A 25916-nucleotide genomic window follows, 5' to 3' on the forward strand; every position below is an offset into this window, starting at 1 on the left:
ACATAGTCTCAGTTATACAGAGATTGAAATAATACACAATGGAAGCACCATATTCATTATGAAACGAATATGAATTCAGAAATGTTGCTATATTTTTCACTGTGAAAATTGCGATGGGATAGGTTTCGCAAAAAATAAAATCGCATATCTAATTTTTCATTTGTATGCAGTATTTTTGAAATTGAAAAACAACGATTTTTTGTTCACTCTTTAACAATTACAATAATAAATGCATGCACAAATTTCTAAATGTACAATAGTGTAAAGAAAAATGTCAAATTTTATTCCGATAGATACAACTTTCCCTTGCAGAGACAATTTCCAGTAAAGGAATAAAATTGTTCTTCATCACACAACTTATTTGTACCAATACATTATTCTCAATATTTGATTTCAAATCTTCTATTATTACATGTATATAGCTTATGTTGAACTCGCACCTTCCTTGTCCAGCCAAAGCAATGAATTATGTATTTTTGCTGTTGTCACTGTATAACTATTGCAACGTTTCAAAAAATAAATCAATATACGATCGTACAAGGAAGTTTATTTACAAGATACATCGTACATACATATCAAAATGATTTTTAAATAAATGGGATACAATCACTCTTCATTAATTTTCATAAAAATCCAAATGTAGTTAAAAAATATACATGTTTAAAAATACTTTTCTTCTCCTTTTCGAATTACAAATGAACGAGACTCTATTTCAATACTTTCAACTTTGATTGGCGTATGTTTCAAGTGTAACTAATATTGACATATGTTCCCAGTGTAATCGATGTAAGTATTTGTTCCAAGTGTAATCAATATGTGCGTTTGTTCCCAATGTAATCAAGATAAGCGTATGTTCCATGTGAAATCGAGATTAGTGTATGGTCCCAGTGTAACAAAAATTACCGTAAAATTATGTTCCAAAAGTGATAAATATTAGCGTATGTTATATACGCAAAATCGAGATTAGTGTATGTGCCCAGTGAAACAAGCTTAGCCAATGTTCCTAGCGTAATCGAGATGAGAGTATATTCCCAATGTAATCAAAATTACCGTAATCTATGTTTCAAGAGTGATCAATATTATCATATGTTTTCATGGTCAACGTATGTGCCCAATGTAATCATTATCAACGCGTGTTTCCAGTGTAATCAATATTAACGTATGTGCCCAGTGTAATTAATATTAACGTATGTTTCCAGTGTAATCAATATTTACGTATGTTTCCAGTGTAATTAATATTAACGTATGTGCCCAGTGTAATCAATATCAACGTATGTTTCCAGTGTAATCAATAATAACGTATGTTTCCAGTGTAATCAATATTAACGTATGTTTCTAGTGTAATCAATATTAACGTAAGTGCCCAGTGTAATCAATTTCAACGTATTTTTCCAGTGTAATCAATATTTACGTAAGTGTTCAGTGTAATCAATATCAACGTATGTGCCCAGTGTAATCAATATTAACGTATGTGCCCAGTGTAATCAATATTCACGTATGTGCCCAGTGTAATCAATATTAACGTATGTTCCCAGTGTAATCAAGATTAGCGTATGTTCTCAGTGTGATGAATATTAGCGTATGTTCCTATGGTAATCAAGGTAAGCGGATGGTCCCAGTATAATCGCAATCAGCATCTGTTTTCAGTGTAATCAAGAACTTATGTATTGACCAGTGTAATTAAGATTAGTGTATGTTCGATGTATGATCAAACTTCATAGAAAATCAATCAAAAAATATTGGCGATAGAGCTGTTAATTGGTTCATCTTGGCAACATAAGATGAAAATAGCAACGTCATTCTCTGATCTGTTATCATATGATGATGTTTCAATGGTATTATAATTAAATTACATGTATGTTTACGAGAATCCGATATATTAATTGGCTAACAACAATCGGGTGTCATTCAAAAATTAACCTTCGTATCAAAATGAAATGCTAAATTCGTGATGACACGTGCTTCCACAAAGAAGTGTACAGGTAAATAAAAGAAAAACTTGATAAAACTTTTTTTCCATGGTCTTGTTAGCATAAACATGTAATTATAAGAAATGAACGCAAAGTACATTTTTTTTTAAATATATAAGATGTGATACTTTATCATGTAGTGACAAACAAAAAACTGCAAAGCGTTTTGATGGTGGTGATGATATATTGTTATATATATAGTGTGTGATTCATTACAACTGTAGTTTGTCTTTCATACCAAAGCTTGAAAACTACTAGTTTATTCGATGAAATGTCGTGCAGAGGTCGTGTAATGGCCGTCACAATTTGTTATAAATTTGAAGTTGTAAACGGAAGATATTATCTTGTTGTCATCTCGCATGTTTAGATTCCTTTCGTAATCCCTCCTTAAATTTTGTTGCCATATATTCAAAAACATGTTCCCATGCAGTGGCCATCTGTGCCGTAAAATCTGATCCTAAGCATCCATTGAAAGCATCTCTAATCGCAGGCCAAAGTAACTGCAAGTAGAAGGAATTTAAGATATTATCATTAAGGTACCCAAGAACATTGCATTAGGACCTTACAATGTAATTTTGGGATTGCAAAGTCTTTTTTTTTGTACCTGTTTTTGTTATGCAACTGGCATCTGTTTTTTTCCGGTGTTTGTTTTGTTTTCTTCGTTTTTGATTTTTCCTTGGAAAAAGGGGGGGAGGTGTTATCATCTTAAAGGGGGAAAAAAGCTATACAGTTGAATGTACATTTGCTTGTTCTAGATTACCCAGAATGCAATGGTTAGTAGTTATGTACTATGGATTAATTCGAGAGAGACTAATTGTCAATGATTCCGTGGATATCGACTTACCACGAATTTAAGTAAAGTAAAAATAAAATCTGATTCTGGCTCACGGTAGGAGAAAAACAGTAGTGTTATTACAGTTTTGGAATGGTGTTAATCTGCATTTGCCTTGTTCGTCTACTTGTCCTTCAGTGCATCAGGTTGACTGTGCAAAACTTTCATCACACATTATTACATTTAATTATTCCGGAATTGTTTGAGATAAGGCCTGGCAATTCGAAATGATGAGCGATTTTCAAGTCATATTTAACGATGATTTTGATAATACTTTCTGAGAAGTTAATTTTTCTTCCCATTTCTCTAAAGTTTTGTGTAATGTAAAGTTTGATAGTTGGTCTTGAACTTTTTTCTTAAACAACGAAAAGTCAAACAGCAGTCTACAAACGAAACATATAAAAACTAGATACTGAGCAAAGCAAACCTCATCAAAAACCGGTAGTGATCTAAGGTGCTCCGGAAGAGTAAGCGGATTCTTCTCCACTAGTTGCTCCCTTCGTGTTGCTTTTGGCAAGTATCAATTCAGACTTTAAAACAGAAAATTGTTGTATTTACGATAAGCACGCGACTTTCAGGCGAAGAGTATTCAGGTGAATGGTATTAGCAAAAACAATAATGTATATTACTTAAGGGGATACTTCTAAGATAAACGTACAATGACCATTTCCGATTTGACATTGTGTCGCGCATGACTTTCTCCCATGGTTACAAGAACATTCGACAAAAAGACAGAATCATCAAGACTTTCTACAGCTGCTCCGAGGCCTTCCATTACAATGTTACCATGGTGTCTCAACTTCTCCTCGTTAACTTTAAGGTCATCATCTTCCACCATCATTTGTTCAGTAAAAAGTTTCTTAAATTCCGGATGCAATTGGAAAAACCTGATAAATAAAGAAAGAGATTTTTAAATAATACAACTTTCTTTAAACGTTAAAAGCAACAGGGTAGTGCATCGCTATATATAGATTCCACAACTGCAACGAGTGTGATACAATATGTCTCCACTCGAGACAGTTACATTTTAATATTTAAAGCGCGATGCTTGTCAAGCTTTTTAAATAATTAAAATTTAACTGTTGAGAGTGGAGAAATATCGTAATACACGAGTTATAGTGGTGGAATCTGTTTCCCTAATGAGTTTTATCCTTGCTTTTCAAAGATTTGCAGAAATTTGTGTTCTTTATAAGTGACGTCATCAGGCATGGTCGCCTTTTTTCATGACGCCACAATAGAAATTCAGAAGAAACCAAGAAAATTTGACGTCATAATTAAATTTCGACCAATCATTTGCCGAGAACAGCTATTTCACTAGTGAGGAGAACATTTTTTTTTTTCACAATCGGTTGGGAAATGTGAAAATAGTGAAAAAATTAGAGAAACAGTATTTTAAAATGTGTGCTAATGGAAATATTAATTAATGGAAGCATGGAATGACAGCAAATTATGAGACAGTGACTTTTAACAGGTCACTGCAGTGGTGACAAATTCTTTGGGTGGAATAAACATGTTAATTCCATATTGGTAGGATTTTTATATGATTTTGATTTTGAATAAAACAGCTAGCATAATCACCTGAGGGAAAGGTATATTTACCGCGTGCTTTTACGTGTATAATTATGGTAAACTAACATCGCTTGGTGTACAATCGGTTTTGGTAAATAATTGTCATAACATACAGTTTCTCTATCGGAAAATGGAATAAAACAATTACTGTCTTTTGTTCCGGTAAACGTGTGGTTTAATTGACATTTGAAAAACTGATATTCACTTCAGGCGTTGTCCTCAGTGAATATTAGTTTTTCGAAAGCCACACATTTATCTCACCAATACACAGCACTTGTATAATATACAATACCAGTATTAGAAAATAAAAGTATTTTTATAGAAATTTGACTTTCCTAGAGCGTCTATTCACCATAAATCGTAAATATTAAAAAAAAAAAGAAGATAAAGTCGGGGACTTTCTTAAAAATAACCAGTTGTAAATAATAACGTAGTTTTAAGAAATACAAAATGTTATGCTAATAGTACCTAGTGACCTTCAAACGGATCTAAAATAAGTACAAGGTACAATTTATGACAGGTTTTATATCATAATACGTCAATAGCTACAACGCAATTAGTATAACTGTCATCGTAAACGAAATTGATAGGTATGTTTTATACTTATAAAAGTTCAAAGATAATCAGAAAAGCGTGAAATTTACAAATAAAGTCTGTTTTCAAATATATACCACGTTTTCAGTGCAGATTTGATATTTTTCTTTATTCATTCGTCATTCAACGAATTCATTGTTCATTTGCAATCTCATTTTGTGCATTAGGAGACGACCCGACCCTTTAAGTTTCTAATCTCTGGAACACAATTATTTGCTGCATTTCTTAGGGCAGAATATTCATTTGTTATCCTGGTTTCAGCAATGTATTTTTTTCATATAGATAGTGAGGGCAATTTTAGCAGCGCCGGATTTTAAATCCAATTTGATTCGGGCGTGACATCCCGATAGTCTAAGGAATCATACCTCCTCAATACGGGACTTTGTGTCGGATGGGAGAAGTCTATATAATTTTATATCTATCTATCCCGGTATGGAAGTATTTATATTGACAATATAATACTTTCATGATCCCAGTCATCCTTTGTTGTCTGAAGGAATCAATTTTATTCTTTAGATAGCCCTTCGACAAAAATTTCGAATTGAATTTCTATTTTTTTACTCTGCAAATATGTTACAAAAAAAACGTATTTTCCCAGCTGGATATGATATCCTTAGGGCTAACACATAAATCGGTTTACAAAATGACGATAATAAAATTATACTTTAGATTTGATATCGAAATGATTAAGATACTTATTAACTTCAAAGCTGAAAGCTTGATAAAATTTATTAAGTGTCCCTTCCGGCATTATCTTGTTTGATAATCTATCTTTATCAGAGTAATCCAACATCACTTCTCGATCATCTTTGATTGAAACTTTTGTCCTTGATGTACATTTTACATATACATTTTGTTGAACTGGTACAGCTATAATAAAATTCCAGGACCAAGACAAGCTGTTTCGCCTATGAGAGTCTGGATGGGGGTTTTCATTTCTGTATTCTCTTAGACTAATTTCTTATGCCACTTCTATCTTTTTTTTCTATTTTTTGGCTATCATTATAGAAGTTATTCTTTAAATTTTTGCCCTTAAACTCTATTCTTTATATTGAAGTACCCCATCAATCTCTATACTTTATTATATATTTTTTTGGTCAATTTACTCTTTAGATTTCTTTTTTTTTTTTTTTACTTGTGTTTGACTTTTTTTATTCAAAATTATTCTCTTTTCTGTTAACCCCTTTCAATTAATCCCTCACCTAACAATAAAAATCTTCAAATGCTTGCAAATCGTGTGTAATTTATTGATTAGGGACCCTGCTTAACAGAATTTATCAGCCTTTGGGAGTCTAACGTTTGGTAGACTACTAGTTTATTACTTAATACTTTGGACTTGATTGGGCATATTTTCATCAGCTATCTAAATGGTAAATGTTCTATAATAAAGAAAATGGTAAACTGTTTAAGTTTTTGATATTGACCGATATGTTGGTACGACTGTAATACCCCCTCCTGATCCCTTATCACAAAAAAATGGTCACCTGGAATAAACAGCACGCTTGACCTGTGAGGCACTATTATACACAGATGTACAAAAATGAGCCTAAGATCTGCAGACGAGTAAATTTTCATGACTTTCTTTAAGGTCAATGGAGCACAATTCTTCCGAATGTCAGACAACAGGAATGATTGATTGAATGATGTTTGCATAACGTCAAGTTGCAAATATTTCAGGCATGTTCAGGACAAAAACAAATAATGAAATGCAAGCTTGGTCTGTAAGTCGATATCATACACCAATGTAACAAAAATAAGCTCTAGATCTGTAGGTATTACAAAAAAGTCAGGACAAGTCAAGTACAATGTTCGTGAATTCATTTAAGTCCAAGGGCCGTAGACGCGGCCTACAATATTAATGTCTTTTTTCAATGCTATTGAATGATTTTAAATCAACTGCCATAGTCCCGACTTAGTAAACAGTTGCTTTTGAATAAAAATGGTGCAATAAATCGGGTTTTACAGTGAGTAAAATCGTCCAACTTGTATGCCAAGTAGTCGAATGTCTTGGATGGATTGATTGAGTGATTGGTTGATTGATTGATTGGTGTTTAACCCCACTTTTAGTGCTATTGTGCTATTTCGAGGCGGTCAGTTTTCATTGGTCGAAAAAGCCGGAGTGTCCTCGATAGGAAAACTGCATTGTCTTGGAAACAATGTCCATACTGATGTGTGGATTTGTATTCTCACATTCCCGAAAGGAGATGGTTTTGTACGTATATACTCAATATAGCCAGAGGGTGCTTTACCAGAGTAATAACAAGGGTTTTGTTCTTTTTCCACGGAGCATGGTGTACTCAAACACAATTATATACCCGTTAACGTATGTATATAATGTATGTTTAAAATCTATTTGTCCGGACTGAATACTCATCAATCTTGCGCAGGCGTACTTGTAATATTAAATTATGGCATTCGGATTATGCAAACTAGTAAATTATATTCTTCGAAAATTGGTAATAATTGTACCAAAAATATTTTTTAAAAGTACAAACAAAATAATACATATGCAAATTATACAAAAGAACAAATATTCCGAAAATAAATAAATCTTTCCATGCAAGATAATTTACAAAAAGCTATCCGTTTTACAAAAAAAATCCATAGCAAATCAAATTGAGTCAAGAAGACGTTAAACCCTCACACCCTTATTAGAAAAAGAAATAAACATCACAAGACCTAATAACAAAAACTTATATAAGACTTGCCCGGCTATGATAATGCAATATGAAAGCGCATATGAAACAATTAAGCACAAATTTAAATCAACGTATCGTGCCCTTCATTCATATCACGACGAAAGAGCCTGTGTATTTTTAAATCCAAATGTTCAAGCTTCTAATGGTAAGAGTATTTGTACACCATGTGATAATCATATCTGACATATACTAGTCAAGCATCCAATGGCTAAGTATGAATGTATTCCTACCAGCATCACTTGATAAGAGTATGTGTACCAATACACGACATCAAAATCATTTCGGACGTGGATGCGTATTTTTATATCCCTACCAGCTAAACATCCTTTGGTAAGAATATTGCTGATCATCACATAAACGTAAGCCATGTGTGTCACGGAAGAGGAAAACACTTCGTTTGACTCAATAACTCAGGTACCACCTCACGTATTCTTGGTTGAAATAATATCATTTCGATGTCCAATAATATCAGTGTTCATACTTTAGTGATATCTACCCTTTATCTCTAATATATGAACGACTTCAAATTATCTTGATTCGATCTACATCAATTTATGAAAATACAATGTAAAATTCCACACTGAAATTTTGGCATCATAGTCAATAGTGTCAAAAAAGTATAAGAACGTGTCCACTATAATACATCTTAAATAACGGGTCCACTATACATGCTAAATAACGTGTCCACTATATATGTTAGATAACGTGTTACTTTACCTGTTAAATAACGTGTCCACTTTACCTGTTAAACAACGTGCCCACTGTACCCGTTAAATAACGTGTCCACAATACCTGTTAAACAAAGTACCCACTGTACCTGTTAAATAACGTGCCCACACTACCTGTTAAATAGCGTGTCCACAACACCTGTTATATAACCGGTCCACTATACATGCTAAATAACGTGTCCACTATACCTGTTAAATTATGTGTCCACTGTACCTGTTAAATCTCGTCCACAATACCTGCTAAATTACGTGTCCACTGTACCTGTTAAATCTCGTCCACAATACCTGCTAAATTACGTGTCCACTGTACCTGTTAAATCTCGTCCACAATACCTGTTAAATTACGTGTCCACCGTACCTGTTAAACAAAGTGCCCACTTTACCTGTTAAACAAAGTGCCCACTGTACCTGTTAAATAATGTGTCCACATTATCTGTTAAATAAAACATGTCCACAACACCTGTTAAACAAAGTGCCTACTGTACCTGTCAAATAACGTGTCCACAATACCGGTTAAATAACGTGTCCACAATACTTGTTAAATAACGTGTCTACAATACCTGTTAAACAAAGTGCCCACTGTACCTGTTAAATAACGTGTCCACAATACCTGTTAAACAAAGTGCCCACTGTACCTGTTAAATAACGTGTACAATGTACCTGTTAAACAAAGTGCCCACTGTACCTGTTAAATGACGTGTCCACAATACCTGTTAAATAACGTGTCCACAATACCTGTTAAATAACGTGTCCACAATACCTGTTAAATATCCATAATCCAGTTTCCTTGTCTTTCTTCTTGTTGAACATTTTCCAACTGGATTTTACAAGTTTATATTCATCCGGGGACAAAAAATACTTGATCTGCTTGTTATCAGTAATGTCAACTTTGGAATATATAGAACAAACAGAACCCATTTTTTTCAATTTCCAAAAAATTCAAATAATTATATTTCACAACTATTTATGATATAAAGAAAATCAGAGTTGTCACAAATCATATTAAAAATTAATCAATAACGCCCATTATAACTCCTTACCTTCAAAATGATTAGAACCAGGCAGATAAAGTTTACAGAGGAAATCTTTTGGGAATGGGTTGTTTAAATCGATCAATCACCCGCAGACTTATTTTTAATCTATTTAATGGCGATCTGATACAGTTTCATTTTGTAGTTCAATATTTTGTCTAATGAGATATAAAGTGGTCAGAATATATTATAACCCGCAATTACTAAGTGCATATATGTTGTGTGTGCTGTCTTTCAACACTATTCAAAATTAAAATGTATTTATCCTGACCGAGGCTGTCTTGACCAACAATAACTGATAAATAGTTCCTTGGTCCTGATCGAAAACTACCGGGTTCACGATAAGTACACCGAAATCATTGAAATTTATCCGGTACGCTATGGGTACTTTTTACCAACAGGAGCTAACCGGTCTAGCAATATGTACTACGAGCTGACTAGCTCTATCGGGACTTACCGGGTGTGTAATATGTAAATCTACCTGACTGAAGGCTACCGGATGTTATGCCCTAACCGAAACTTATTGAGAACGTTAACTTATACAAACTCGTCCTAACCTGGTTTTCATGGCGATAAAGTTTATTCAAAGTGGCTATCTCTTTTTCATGTCCGAACTACTGCGTACTGAGGTGATGTGATTTTAAGATGCATTTTATTGATTTTGGAAATGAGGGTTTTATTTTCACATTTGTTAGGTCGCTTATATTAATTTTACGTTTCTCGTAATAGTAATATTAGGAGGTCCCTGTATTTATTTTTTACGTAGACATTAATTAGTTTTAATATTTAGCAATTTTCAAAATTGCAAAATAATCGTACATCGTGACAGCGTTACGCTACAAATCGTATTATTTCATTGGTTTTTTTTTCAACCATTACTCATATTTGAATGACTTAGGTAGCAAAAACGAGTCTAGTGACCCCAATGATAAAACGAATCACTATTTATACCACACTTTTTTATAAGTGAAAGTAAAAACATATACCAGACAATGTGGAAAAAAAAGACAATACAAAGTAAATAATAAGCTCATGGTAAATGCTTAACAATATCAAAATTGGTACCAAACATCAAGAAGTTCTGATGTGTACCTGCTGAGATAATTTTACGAAAATGTCCCATCTGTGCATCCATGTAATGAACATGCAGGTGTCCAGCAAACTAAAAGTTAGATAGGTGAATGATCTGATACACACAGTACAGCTTACCGTCACTTATATAGAATTGTACCAAATATCATGAAGTTGTTAAAAGCAGCTGCTGGAGAAAATGCATCAGAACACACAGCAATAAACCTTAAAACAAAGAACACTTGAAAAACCTAAAAAAAAACATAACACCACCAGAGGATACTTAAATCTAAAAATAAAGCAACCAAAGGCCACTTACACCTAAAATTACACCATCAAAGGACACTTATACCTAAAAATAATACCATCAGAGAACACTTAAATCTAAAATTAACACAACCAAAGGTCACTTAAACCTAAAATTACACCATCAAATTAACACTTAAACCTGAAAATATCACCACCACTTAAACCTAAAAAAAATATACCCCTAGAAGACACTTAACCTAAAATATAACAACACAAAAGAACATTTAAACCTTAATATAATACTACCAAAGGACATTTAAATCACCCCCAATTTTTGGTGGGGTTCGTGTTCCTTAGTCTTTAGTTTTCTATGTTGTGTCATCTGTACTATTATTTGTCTATTTGTCTTTTTATTTCTGGCCATGGCGTTGTCAGATTGTTTTCGATCTATGAGTTTGACTGTCCCTCTGGTATCTTTCGTCCCTGTTTTAAACCTTAAAAAAAACATCAAAGGACACTATGAAAACCTAACAATAACACCATCATAAAACATTTAAAAACCTTAAAATTACGCCACCAAAAGACGTATACAAAATTTAAAATTCACATCACCCAAGGACACTTAAAAACCTTAAAGTAACACCATCATGAACACTAAATATCCTAAAATAACCCACAAATGATCTCATAAGAAACTTAAAAATGTATAACCACGAAAATCTACATCGTAAAACAGATGAACAAAGATTTTAAAAAGATTATAATTATATTTAAACAAATAAGAAAAACAAAAACATAGCATGTATCTCAAACTTAGTGTTGCGTTATTAATGTGCGACAATATAAATATATCACATGTTTGTAATTAAAATGATGCTGACTGGAAATTAAGAATACTTATAAGCATACAAAAGTGTTTAAAAGCCCTTTTTTCAAATATGACAAGTTGAGTGGCTCTCTATAGGGTTTGAAAATTTTAATGGATTTCAAATTTAGTTGATGACGCCAACACATAAGTATAGGGAAGATGCAATGATCACTGTTCATGTATACGTCAGTGCCTTTCGCGTAGCTTTCTTCTTATTTCATAGTGTTAGTGTTTCTCTACTTCAATAAAAGGAGAATGCAAATGGAGGTTGTTGAAGCAACTATTGAAGTTTCTGAAGCATACGATAGATATAAGAAGATGTGGTATGAGTGCCAATGAGACAACTCTCTATTCAAGTCACAATTTGTAAAAGTACATGTAAACCATTATAGGTCAAAGTACGGCCTTCAATACGGAGCCTTGGCTCACATCAAACAGCAAGCTATAAAGGGCCCCAAATAAAGGCAACAGTAGTATACCGGTGTTCAAAAGTCATCGATTGAGAGAAAACAAATCCGGGTTACAAACTAAAACCTTGGGAAACAAATCAACTATAGAGGAAAACAACGGAATAAAAGGAACACTGAAGTGCAACAAAAACAAACGCCAACATGCATAGAAACGAATTATTTGATAACAACTGCCATATTTCTGACTTGGTACAGGACATTTGTCAAAAATAACTAGTGTAAAACCATTCAAACAGTTCATTTTGGATTTGTGAATCATAATAGATCGCGATCGAAATTTGGGCGTCCTGTTTCAGGCATCGGTGGTGCAAACAATTACTTATGCTTTGTGATTTTTATAGGATACACAGGCGAGACGTATCTCCGTGCTAAATGTCCATAGTTGAAGTTCGTGTAGCTCAATCGTTCGTCTTATATAAATGTTGTGACTGTGTCTCATCTCACTTGGAACACATTTTTTGCGGTCTCAGACTTTTTGCTTTAATTACAAGGAATGTCGTCTGATCTGTAGATATACAGATCGTGTCATATTACCGATTGTAATTCTTACCCTGTCGACGCATCCCGTCTTGCTTCTTTTAGAGTTCGTGTGATTCACTCAGTTATGGTTCTTTATCTTGATTGGTATCTTCTATTTTGAGTTATGAGATTTGAATCTTGGAAAACTACGTTTGCCTTTAATTTAGAAGTCTTTTATCCTGTTTCTCTGCCATTGTGGAGAATGTTTTCTCTATGACATAATATGATGATTGATTACCCATGTGGTCTAAATTTTTGTTTTTATACCTTGATACAGATGTAATTGCATTTTCGGATTCTAAACAAAAAATAAATACATTCGTATTTCCACTTTGAGTTTATTAGATTACATCTCAGTTTAAATTTATTCTTTGTTGTTAAAAGGTTACTAGAAAGTAATTCCTTATAATTCAAAATGGATTTTTCTAATTGCACCCGAGCTGCTTAACTACACATACTTTTACTATACAACCTAATGTTTTTAATTTTTCATGATCAAACACCAATGGTAATAAGATAATGTAATCGAATTTATGTACACTATTATCAACACGGCTTTGATCCTGTAGAATATGTCAATACATTATTGATTGGAATGAAAAGTCATGTGTTCATTTGGTGCAACTTTCAAAGTAAGTATAAATTAACAACATGCTTTTAGATGTAGTAAATGTAATGCAAAAGTACACAAATGAAAAAAATAATTGTATAGCTTCCAGTTCATTTTGTAAATATCAGCATATTATTCTCGCGTATGTTTCAAATGATATTATTAAACTCATCATATATACCAGGATTAACGACAGATGCGCGTTTCGTCTACAAAAGACTCTCTACAAAATAATATGAACGTTAATGGAGGTTGTTAAAGTAATCTTTTGAAGGGTTTTCTCTTGGGTAAAGGGAGACTACACATTAGTAAGTAATGCGTGTTAAGGTAGAAATACACAGTTAGGTTAATACTTAAAATTGACACTCATAATCTTTAATCACCCTGCTTCCCTTGCTTTCTAACCAATTAGGCTTACTGTTTGTGTCATATATGTGCACATGTATGGAAACAACATCTTCCATAGATTTGATTTCTAAAAGTTAAAATGGTGAGATATAATATCTTGTTGGTGTACACCATGGCAACAATCTGCATTTATTTGATACAAAATATCGCAAAAAGGGGGGGGGGGGGGGGTGGTAAAAATGATACAAATGTCCCCAAAATTTGGTCCAAAGTAGAATTTCAAACATTTGAGATATCTTTTCTGAAACCAATGAGATTTATCCATCAATAGAATATATAAAAAATAAAAAGCCAATGAATTTTAACTCATTTTCCCATAAAATATAAATGAAAAGTTCGAGCGTAAAATATTTGTTGGAAAACAATAATTTCTAGACATATAGACTTTACGGGTGTTACAAATACGGACTGCCAAACAGAAAATGGCCTATAAATAAAGGCAACTGTAGTATACCGCTATTCGAAATTCATAAATCGATTGAGAAAAAAACAAATCCGGGTTTCAAACTAAACCTGAGGGAAACACATCAAATATAAGAGGAGAACAACGACACAACAGAAACACATAACTAAAATGCAACACACACAGAAACGAACTATAATATTACAATGGCCATTCTCCTGACTTGGTACAGGACATTTTAAGAAAAAATGGTGGGTTGAGCCTGGTTTTGTGGCTAGCCAAACCTCCCGCTTTTATGGCAATGTTAAACATAACATTAAAATGAAAAGATTACATGACAGGACTACAATACAAATAAATGGGAGAACATACAGGACAAAGACACACACAAATAATAGCTATCAAAAGGTACCAGGCTTATAATTTAATACGCCAGACGCGCGTTTCGTCTACATAAGACCCATCAGTGACGCTCAGATAAAAAAAGTTCGAAAGTCAAAACAAGTACAAAGTTGAAGAGCATTGAGGACCAAAAGTTCCAAAAAGTTGTGCCAAACACGGCTAAAGCTATATGCCTGGGATAAGAAAATCCTTAAGATCTAGAATAATTCACACCTTTGCAAACAGCAAACGCATAAAAATGACTATACAATAGATATACATGTTAACACTGAAGTGGTGACTAACTACAGAATAAAAACGAATACGTGCAACAACCTAAATCAGCACACAAAAAAGGCACAGCCGAACAACGTATCATATGTTAGCCGAAGAGATCGACGCCATTGTGACGTCACATATAGATTTCTATAAATTTCCAAAAAAATAGGATATAGTTCAAGATTAGGTTTGTAATACTGATATAACATGTATTAATAACAATGAAAATTACAATACTTATTAATATACAATTGTGGTAGTAATTAGATAATTAATTGTATTATCAAGCTATGTCGGTATTTCTTCTAAATCAAACTGTAAACCAAATACATCGTATAAATTTAGTTGACCCAAACTAAAATCTAATAAATGAACTGGGTGATTAATTATCTTAACCGTAACACACGAATAGAACAGAAAAAAGATAAGATTTACAACTACAAACGATAAGACACCTTTGCAAAACATAAAACATGCAAAAACAATCTTGATGTTCATATAAACTAACTTTGAAGGATATATTATTCTGCAGCTATCTAAAATTTAACTTTATTGCACAATAACTTTCATATATAAAAATTCAATGCGAAACGAAAATCATTACTGTTTATTGCTATCTACTAGTCTCGTTTTTCAAACGTTTTTTATGATTCGTGTGAAACGGTGCATTACATTTCCGCGCATTATTCTTTCATTTTAGCGGAAAAAATAATTACGTTTGAGCACAATCATTTTACAGGTTAAAAACAGGTAAAGTATGCCTATTATATTTCAAAATACACAAGTAAAATAACCACTAAGTCTTGGAAATACAAAAACTAAAAATGCTTCTAACACAGCAAATCTGAAAAGTAAACAATACTGAATTGACCGTTCGTACTGAATATTTTAAGGAAACAAATTTGTGAAACGGAGTTTAAATAATTTGTGTAACATAAACGCCTAGATTATACTTTATAAAAATGATTGACATAAACAATCCAGCATTTTTAAAGAGTTATCGAATACAGGAGATTATACAAGTACATTATTTTCAATCGGAGAAGATGTCATTGCACTGACTGGCTCCGCTTCATCGGACTACTGAAAAAAAGTACATTTAAACAAATGCATCCGTAAGATCAAGGACCGATTCCTTACAAAATCAAAACAAAAAGCAGAAACAAGAAATAAACAAAGCAAGAACTGTGGGAAAATTAAAATTTAAGAAATGATTAAAAAGAAGCAATGAGGGTTTCTGTGTTAATGTTTTGCCTTTTTTTTTTTAGAAATATCAACATATGAATATAATTAACAGTGTTTAGCTTCATGAAAGGTAAGTAAATAAGACGAACCTCATTTATCCTCTTTGCTACCTTCTCTATTTTGCAAATTCATACCGACCATGTCATGCGCATTTAAATTATACACGGCTGTCCGTTCTATCTTTTAATAAAAGAATTATCCTGTTTTTTTGTTGTTGATGAGTTGAATTAATTTTCTAGAATTATTTGCCATTGCCCATTTTTTCAGTTCTATGCCATGTTCACTTGTCCCATCTCCGTTGAATAAACGTGGAATATTTGTTCAGGAAGTTATGCAAACAACTTTTAATCAATTATTCAAACTTCTTCAGTAATTTGGAAAGGAAAATCATTCAATTGTTTGCATATCATAGTGATGACATTTCTTCTTTGTCATTATGTACGTATAACCTTTTTACATTGTATGAACTACATGCACATTTACCTAGAAGAGGAAGAAGTCTACATGACTTGATTTTATCTTCATTGACCAAATTTGTGCAGCTATTCTCAATATTTTTCGAGGACAGCATAGTTTTCAAGAACATAGAAATCACTCTCGGGTTAATTTGTAAATTTAAATAAAAATCGGCAACGTAATTCAACATAACATGATTATATGAAATACAAAACCCAGCCTACGAAAAATTTTCATTAATTAGTGTTTTATATTTTATCTGAACATCATTGACGTTTTATGAAGCATGCCATTTACAAATATCAATATTCAATGCACAAAAAGTACTTTTAGGCGTTTAACCATTGACTAACCATTGACTAGTAGACACGTATACTCTAATTCATGCATTCAATATAAAAATAATAAGATGTGGTTAAATTGCAAATGACAAATCAATTAAAATAGTTTACCATAAGGCCTTCAACTATGAGCAAAACCCATACCGCATAGCAAGCTATAAATAAAAGGACCCCAAATGACAAATGGAAAACAATTCAAACGAGAAATATAATGGCCTAATTTATGTACCAAAATAATTGTTTACTTTTTACACATTGTGACTTGGGTGTATAGTTGTCTCATTGGCACTCACACCACATCTACTTATCTATACTCATTATACTATATCTGTTGAACTTTTCGTCCATTAAGAATGCTCATTTGTACACGTCGTGTTATTGCCATTATTTTCTGCATTTCTGTTGTGCAGAAATCGTGTATATCAGAGACATATATTTGTATTATGTGTCTCTGGTTATAGATAGTTTCACACCTTCTTTTTTCATTCCTTAAACATATGTAGATATGATTATAAAAGATAAAAACAATATCAATGTTATTATTATCAAGAAATGTTACTTGTAAGAACAAGTTGTTTTAATATCTAAAAATGTCTAAAATCTGATTTTTGTATCTACTTTATATATATTTAAACTATCATAGAAGTTTTAAAAATGAAATTCAAACTTCTCAATGTTTTTATAGCAACATCAGCATTTTTTTACCTTAATCACGCGACTCTTGTACTCAATTCTCACATTAACTTTCCATGGACAATTTAACAAATCATCTACAACATTGAAAAGCACAATAACAAATTGAATTTGAAGTTAATTATGTCATTTTCTCGAGATTTACGTTTTTGTTCTTTAATTATATCATATATCATAACGTACTCCCATACAGCTACAGTGGTTCGTTATTGCACAGCGCTATGATGTAATTTTCATAGACCACGCAATATGATTTAACGTCTAGAAACAATTCGTGATGTGCCTAAGTTATTTGATAATTTACAGAATGATGACCTTTTATATAGAAAAAAGTATTCAGTTGGAACATCACCGTTAAATTGATATAAGTTGTTAATTTTGTTCTTCTTTCTTGTCAGGTACTTGCGGATCGACTCAGTCTGTGGTTTTAAATTTAATGGAACGGAATATATGGCATCACGTTCAAAAGATTAAAAATTATATGCTCTAGCCTTTTTAGAAAAAAAAAACACATCTTCTTTTATCTATATCCACATGATTTATTGAAGGCTTAATGTTTAGTGGCAAAACATTCTTTATCCTATAGACTATCTTAACAATATCTACTCGCTTGATTTAAAAACCGAACATTCTTTTTTTGTCGCAGGGAATGTTTTTTTTCATTGTTTGTTTGAATGTGAATTTTTTATGAAAAAAATAATGAGTTTTAGAAGGAAAGTGAAACTATATATAAAAATAAGAAGATGTGTTGGTTTTTATGAAAATTAGAAAAAAAATTGTAAAAACAGATTTGATTTTTGAAAAACATAAGAAGATGTATAGTTCGTTTCTTATGACAATTAGAAAAAATATAATAAAACAGATTAAATTTTTGAAAAAAAGCCTATTTCGTTGATTAAAACCTAGTTTATTGGTTTGTCTTGACAAAACAATTTTTTTCCTACCCAAAATATGATTGTTTTGTACCTTCCAGTTACATTACGTATTTTTTATCCTCTAGAATATCATTGATTATTTCCAATTTAACGTTAAGCAACAATAATTAATCAATCAATCTTGATGTGTTTTGTCGAATTAGATTCCTTGTTTTTTATTCAGTCAATTTGTATCATTTCGATAGTCCTGGTATCAACAAAAAAATATATATATATATATATATATAAACACAATTCGCATATCTGCTTTCGGAAAGCTTTGAAAATAAAACTGCGTAGAAAAGTGTTTTTCAACAATTTCAATATTAATTTCTTGTGATCTGCAAATTGCTGAAGGCTAACATTCAACATTGAATAATCATAGTTTAATATTTCTCACATTGAAGAGAAAAAGTAAACAAAGCATATCAAAATCCTTATATAACTGTAATTATTACCTTAATCAAAGAATTTAAATACGTTTGTTCCAATTCATATCAGTATTGTCGAGATTTCACACGCCATCATTAGTATGTATCTGATGTTTGCAAAATATAGTTTGGACATCAAATGCTTCGATTCATTGATAAAAACCTTGATAACAAACCCAAGACAAAGTGAAAACGTCAAAAACTAATCCCAGACAAGTGCTGCTATTGTACAATTAAATAAATTAGGATCTACAAAGTCTAAAATATTGCTATATCCGTCTGTTGTCACAAGCTTCAAATCTTCAGTTATCAAAAAGTGTCAATTTGCAATCTTGCCACAATGAACGGCACATAAACTCACATAGGCACCAGCAGTTTTTAGAAATCATTCCGGTCCGAAAACGACTCTAAACAATTGTATAAATAACTAATTTAAGATTAAACTTTTTTTGTTAAGATATGATTTATAAAAAGCAACATTTGAAAAAAAATTGAATTTCCAAATTTTCAGTCAAAGTTTTCAACCACACCTCATAAAAACAATTCATTACATATTAATACACTTTACAATATAGTCAATAGGCATCATCGTGCTAATTTGGCAGGATACCAAGTTAGTGTCTCCGCGGACAAGTTCATGGTAGATTTGACCAATAATAACAATAGAAGAAACAGGATATACACAATATGTCCTCTCCCATTTTCTATTAGGACGAACAATAAAGAACAACACGATTTCGTCCACTAGTATAACCAAAACTGCATTTATTTATTCGCAATTAAACTCAAAGTAATAGGTAATTTATACGTAAAGAATACGAACAACAATTTACCCAAATATAAGGTTTCAGAAAGCCTGTATATGACTTAAGTGTGTCTTTCTATGTTATGATGTTACACTATTGTTTCAGATAAGGGTGAAGGTTTGGTACCATTAAAACGTATAAACCCGCTGCAATTGTTTGCACGTGTGTGTAAGTCAGGGATCTGATGTTCAGTAGTTGTCGTTTGTTGATGTGGTTCACAAGTGTTTCTCGTTTCTCGTTTTTTATATAGATTAGACCGTTGGCTTTCCCGTTTGAATGGTTTTACACTAGTAATTTTTGGGGCCCTTTATAGCTTGCTGTTCGGTGTGAGCCAATGCTCCGTGTTGAAGACCGTACTTTGACCTATAATGGTTTACTTTTATAAATTTTGACTTGGATAGAGAGTTGTCTCATTGGCACTCATACCACATCTTCTTATATCTATATACATCCAAATTTACGCTCATTTTATTTTCTGTGCCGATAACCGGACTTCATCAAAAGCCCCACTGAGACAACAATCTGCACTGTCGATCAGCCATAACATCGGTTCTACATACACAACATGCTGAATAATGTTAAATTATACTGATCTGTATCTCAGCAATTTTGTCCATTACCACAGTTTGTTGAATGCTATTAATATCAAAAGAAAGATATACAAATTAGGTGTTTAAATGGAAAGCGTCACCGAACGATTTTCTCCCTGTTTGTTTTTAAATAAATGTCCGGTATAATCATTTACCAAAGTTTCTTAATGACCAGTATAACGTTATCCATCCGTTTATCCATTAACTTGGTAAAATAATGCAGATGCATATACTTTTACATAGAGAAAGAAATAAAATTACAATTTGAAACCATGTAAGAAAACTGTTTGACATCACAAGCTGACCATGGTGCTAGCTTTTGTTTTTATCTTTCTGTTCATAATATATTTATTTCTTGGTAAAGTGTACTATGTCAAATATAGTATAATGTAATGATTATTTTGTATTAGAAAAGACTTCGGAACGTTAAAGCTAGTGTCCAGTATATTTTTCTTTTTCTTGTTTTGACGATAAAATTTGTCCGAATGGTAGTATATATTTTCATTATGTACTACAAGACGTAAACAGTCCTTTTTTCGTAATATAAATGGCACTTTTGGAATAACCGTATTATTTAAACAAACGAAACAATTATCTTTTGAACGAATGGAACAATTCCACCCATAATACAATGTAAAAGACAGTCTTACCTTTTGAACAAATGAAACAATTCCACCCATAATACAATGTAAAAGACAGTCTTACCTTTTGAACAAATGAAACAATTCCACCATAATACAATGTAAAAGACAGTCTTACCTTTTGAACAAAAGGAACAAATATGTAAAAGACAGTCTTACCTTTTGAAAATATGTAGTCCAACATTTGTGTCGTTCCTTAGAATTATCCAACTGTCAAGGACAAGTTTCACTTCCTCCTCCGACACGAATGACGTAATTTGTGCATCTGGATTGTCAAATCTGACGTCAGAATAAGTGCAACCCATTCTTTCATTAAAACTGTTGGTTTGGATAATCTGAAATCAACATCGATCTTTGATCCGACTTCGTTTAATTCCCATTGCTATTAAAGACAGTTAGTCTTATAACGGTATTTTAAAGCTTAGTTCTGAACAGGTGTTCATCATATTGATGCGGTTCATTGGAATTTTAATTTCCTTGGTGATTTAGATTTGTTGCAGATTTACCTGTTGTGTAGTAGATGTCCAAAATGATAAACAATTGATTGGTAAATGACTAGTAAATAGATTAATGAACTACCGTAATTTGTCCGGCCCTTGTCTTAAAAACTTGATTAATTTACTAAAACAACCAATATATAACAACTCTGCAATGACAATTGAGATCTTAGAACGACAAAACGTGAGAAAACCGAGAGAACGATCATTTCATATAAATCCATTTAGACTGTTATGACACTGCATTATGATTAATACACAAATGTTACCAGATAATTTTTGTAATTCAGCAACATCCAGAAGTTAACGATCAATACCGTATTAACTATGCATATTTTATTGTTACTTTGTAAATCAAAGTAAAGCTTACCTTATCGAAAGTTGTAATAGTTAATTAAGGACGATTCCAATATATGGATTCTTAAATTGTACATAGAATTATAAACAGTATCGAATTTATATATGTTTCAAATATAACTGTAACATATATTGATATGCAGCAGCTTCTATTATTCCATATTTTAGTTTTAGAAACATGATTTTTGTTTAAGTTGTTATTGACTTTGTACTAGCTTCCAGTAACTTTGAATACTCTCAGATCTGTATTTTGTTTGTTTTGTGTTTTTGTTACCCAGGTTAGGGGAGAGTTTTGCGTCAGCAAACATTCTGTATGTGGCTGTCCCTAGTCAGGAGCCTTTAATTCAGTGGTTGTTGTTTGTCTCTGTGTATCATATTTGTTTTTCGTGTATCGTTTTGTAAATACAGTAGGTTTTTTCGTTTGAACTACTTTACATTATTCATTTTGATGCGTTTTATAGGTAACTATGCGGTATGGGTTTTGCTTATTGTTGAAAGCCGTACGGTGACCTATAGTTGTAAACTGCTACGTCATTTGGTTTCTGGTTGATAGTTGTCTCATTGGCAATCAAAGCACATCTTAACTTTATAAAGATGGATTCAAAAGGTAAGAGTCTCCTTAAATGATACAGGTGCCAACACCACTTTTTTTTAATTGCTGTACATTGCTGTAGAAAATTTTTATATGTCTATTCAGAAACGGTCATTAGGCAATAATTAAAGTTGTCGATGCGCCAATTTGTAGGAATCCATAAATAAGTCAAATATGATAACTTGTGTCAACGAAATGTGTCAAATTCTATCACATGAAAGTATTGAATAGCTAGAAATTTTAAATTGTTTATTGCGTAATGTCCTTTGGAAAATGATGCTTCTTGGTCTAGTGGTAGCAGTACGCTACAATAAATTTTATTAACTTATCACAGTGTCCTAATCACAGCAAAATAATTACAAATAATTACCGCTACAAGATAAAACATACGATACTAAACAAGATTTTAATGACTGGGTTGATTGTAACACGCATCCTTGGCTTTCAAATGTTTAGGTTCAGTGCTTGAAAGTACACCAAGCAAAGCGCTACGGGAGCATAAAGTATTTATTTCATATACGATTCATATATAAATAATAAAGAAAAGAATAAAAACAGCAATGTCAATGCCACTAGAAACACAAGAAAGCATTTTAGTATGCTCGCCGACAATGTTTAGGTCTTGGGTTTGTTTCCAAAAGAGAGGCAAAAGATACCGAAGGGAATAACCGTTTCACAGATGATATCGAATATGTTCCTTATGTCGTGACTACAATACCCTTCCCTTTTCACGAATGTGACTTACCGAATTAGACTATTTACCGGATTTGTAATAACATAAGCAACTCGACGGGTGCCACATGTGGAGCAGGATCTGCTTACCCTTCCGGAGCACCTGAGATCACCCCCAGTTTTCGGTGGGGTTCGTGTTGCTTAGTCTTTAGTTTTCTATGTTGTGTCATCTGTACTATTATTTGTCTGTTTGTCTTTTTATTTTTGGCCATGACGTTGTCAGTTTGTTTTCGATCTATGAGTTTGACTGTCCCTCTGGTATCTTTTGTCCCTCTTTTAAGCTCATAAGTCGAAAATAAATTGACAACGCCATGGCAAAAAAAGAAAAAGACCTAAAGACAAACAAAAGTATAAAAAACACAACATAGAAAACTATAGACTGAGCAACACAAACCCTACCAAAAACGGGGGTGATCTCAGGTTCTCTTGAGGGGTATGCAGATCCTGCCCCTCATTTGGCACCTGTCGTGTTACTCAAATAAGATCACACCCAGAGATAAGTCTAAATCATTCGGTCACATTCGAGGAAAAGGAGGACGGGATTGTTGTTACGACGATTGGAACATATCCGTCGTCATCTACGAAACAGACATTCAATAACGGTCTACCAACTCATGATGGCGTCCGTAAAACTTTTTATTGAATGATGATTTCAATTTCCCCACTCGGAACTCTTCGTTTAATAATTTCTTTGTGAACAGCAACCTTCTATCAAGGACATCATGATGCAAACCACGTAGATTCAATCAAACTGAAGACTTAACACTTGTTCTTGCTGCTACTCCGCTGTAGTTATATAATTAAATGTGCTGATTGGATGTTGCATTGTGTCCCAGAACGTTAATAAATCTACTAACCGTGTTGGACAACAACAAAAGAGTTAATATTCATATGAAGTCGGTTGGTTATCGTCCTGAATAAGCACGTGATATTTTCCTCTTAATGTTCCGCAACAAACAATCGATCGGTACAGCAAAAACAACACATGCATATTCATCCTTAGTATGCATAACTGACAATTTTGATTGCACATGGATCTATAAACGATTTGTTTGTTTACCCTTAAAGTACGAAGTGATATATCGAAAAAGGCATTCCAGGTACAGGGTGACAAATGGGGAGGTAAATAAGTATAACAAAAATAAGGAAGGCAAATTCAAAAAGGGGAAGTCCATAAAAACTGACAAAAGCAAACGTCATGTTCCTGACTTAGTATAGGCATTTTCTGAAGAATGTTGGGTTTAACCTGGTTTTATAGCTAGCTAAACCTCCCACTTGTGTGACAGCTGACCAAATTAGGTGAGCAACCTAAAAGACATAGTAGGTTAATGTGACAACAATTGTGACCCTGCAGTCAAAACTGTGTAAACAAACATCAGAGACATACAACAAAACTGACTCACAAAAAAAATCAAACAAACAAACAAATAAATCTAACAAAGATGACAACAAAAAAGGTGTAGTAGATAGTAAATATGACAATGGCGTCAAAACATAGCGTTTTTGTCGTTGATAGTATATACCGTATATAATATACACTTTCTTGAAGTAAGAAAAATTATTGATTATTTGTTGTTTACTAAACTTTCATAGGCAAAATTTCATGCATATTCGGAACGAGAACAAATTAATAAGAAATGAAATTGGTGGGTAAAGCAAAGTTTGTCGACATGAATTGTATTTTACTGCCACTGGAATTTGAGAGTATGCTGAATAAAGGCCACCTATGGACCCCTGAAAAATGATGTTGAAAGTCCTCTTAAACGCAGAGAGAAGTTGACACTCCCCAATAACGAGGCTTCGAATTTAACGTCTCCATAACGACCGGATGTGGCTGCGTATTTATACACCATGCGCAGCCGAAAAAACGCCTTTAGTATGGGATTAACTGCCGGTGAGAAAGTAACTCAGGCAAACATTGGATTCAGAATCTAATCAGAATATATCGTAAACTATGAACATCAAACGGACAGCATATCAGGAACATTGACAGGTTAGACATCTTTTGCTTTGCAAGCATTATCTGTTATGTGACCTTAAACTTGACCCAAAAGTCTTGACCCAAGTAGTAGGTGTCAAAACAAGGAAAATATTAGATATAAAGTCTTAAACCGATGTTCAGTTAATATTTCATAAGTCCAGGTTTTAAACAGACAAACGTAAGAGATGGTGTAAATTTCAAAATAGAGCGGAACCATCTGCATCGACTAAGTGAGCATCTCTTACAAATCAATGCATCACTGGAAATAAATTGCGCTAGTTGTATGATCATTTATTTATATCAAATGAACATTTAAACCCTAAAGGGTTAAAGGCGTCTTGATTACAACAGAAATTATATCGAAAGAAAGTAACCGATTATTGATGGCGAACGTAAAACGTAGATTTTGAAGGAAATTACTGTAGTGGACAGACAGCGTGTCTTTCACTTGACGTTAAGAAAGCAACAATTGAACAATCAAATTGAATTATTTGTGCAATTATTTATAGTAACAGTAGTTATTCAGTTACAAAACACCGGTCTTTTATTGGCTGAAGATGAATCAACTGGTTCCATTACATTTTTTTCAAATCTTGTAATAACAAACAACGCAAGAATTATTCGCTCAGCCCACCTAATTAAACAGAACTTTCCCAAACCGATCTTAATGAAATACGTACATTTGTGTAACATTATATAATATCTGTATAACAACTACTATTTATTCCGAAAGTTGCCTGACCCCTCATATCATTTTTTTTCAAATATATTGAAAACAGTTTAGAATCAACCTTTTCAATTATACATGTATTTTTCCTTGCCATAGTGATACATTTTCAATACTAGAATATGATTATTTGGCCGTTTTTGTTTTACTCCAATTACTTCGAATTCGAAATATTGAGGAGAGATATCATTTCTTTGTCCTAGTTTCTTCCGAAAGACGGTATATTATTTAA

The 25916-nt window shown here is 32.7% G+C and overlaps 1 protein-coding gene across 1 annotated transcript; it reads right to left on the reverse strand.

Moving 5' to 3' along the window:
• Positions 1–177: 177 nt before the first annotated feature.
• LOC127739166 (cytoglobin-1-like) lies at positions 178–21335 on the reverse strand. The gene is made up of 3 exons (XM_052250765.1): positions 20958–21335; positions 3461–3689; positions 178–2470 (listed from the first exon to the last, which is right to left on the reverse strand). Exons 1-3 carry the CDS (start codon positions 21101–21103, stop codon positions 2321–2323), a joined length of 525 nt encoding a protein of 174 aa, XP_052106725.1. The 5' UTR covers positions 21104–21335; the 3' UTR covers positions 178–2320.
• Positions 21336–25916: the final 4581 nt, after the last annotated feature.

Source organism: Mytilus californianus, unplaced genomic scaffold (genome assembly GCF_021869535.1).
Source record: "Mytilus californianus isolate M0D057914Y unplaced genomic scaffold, xbMytCali1.0.p SCAF_4, whole genome shotgun sequence".
Taxonomy (NCBI): domain Eukaryota; kingdom Metazoa; phylum Mollusca; class Bivalvia; order Mytilida; family Mytilidae; genus Mytilus; species Mytilus californianus.

Coding starts and splice junctions, on each gene's coding strand:
- LOC127739166 (XM_052250765.1), bottom strand. CDS start 21,103: ATGGGTTGCACTTATTCTGACGTCAGATTTGACAATCCAGATGCACAA. Junction 3,690..20,957: donor GGACTACATATTTTCAAAAG/GTAAGACTGTCT, acceptor TTTATTTATCAG/GTTTTTCCAATTGCATCCGG. Junction 2,471..3,460: donor TCAAATCGGAAATGGTCATT/GTACGTTTATCT, acceptor TTCTACTTGCAG/TTACTTTGGCCTGCGATTAG.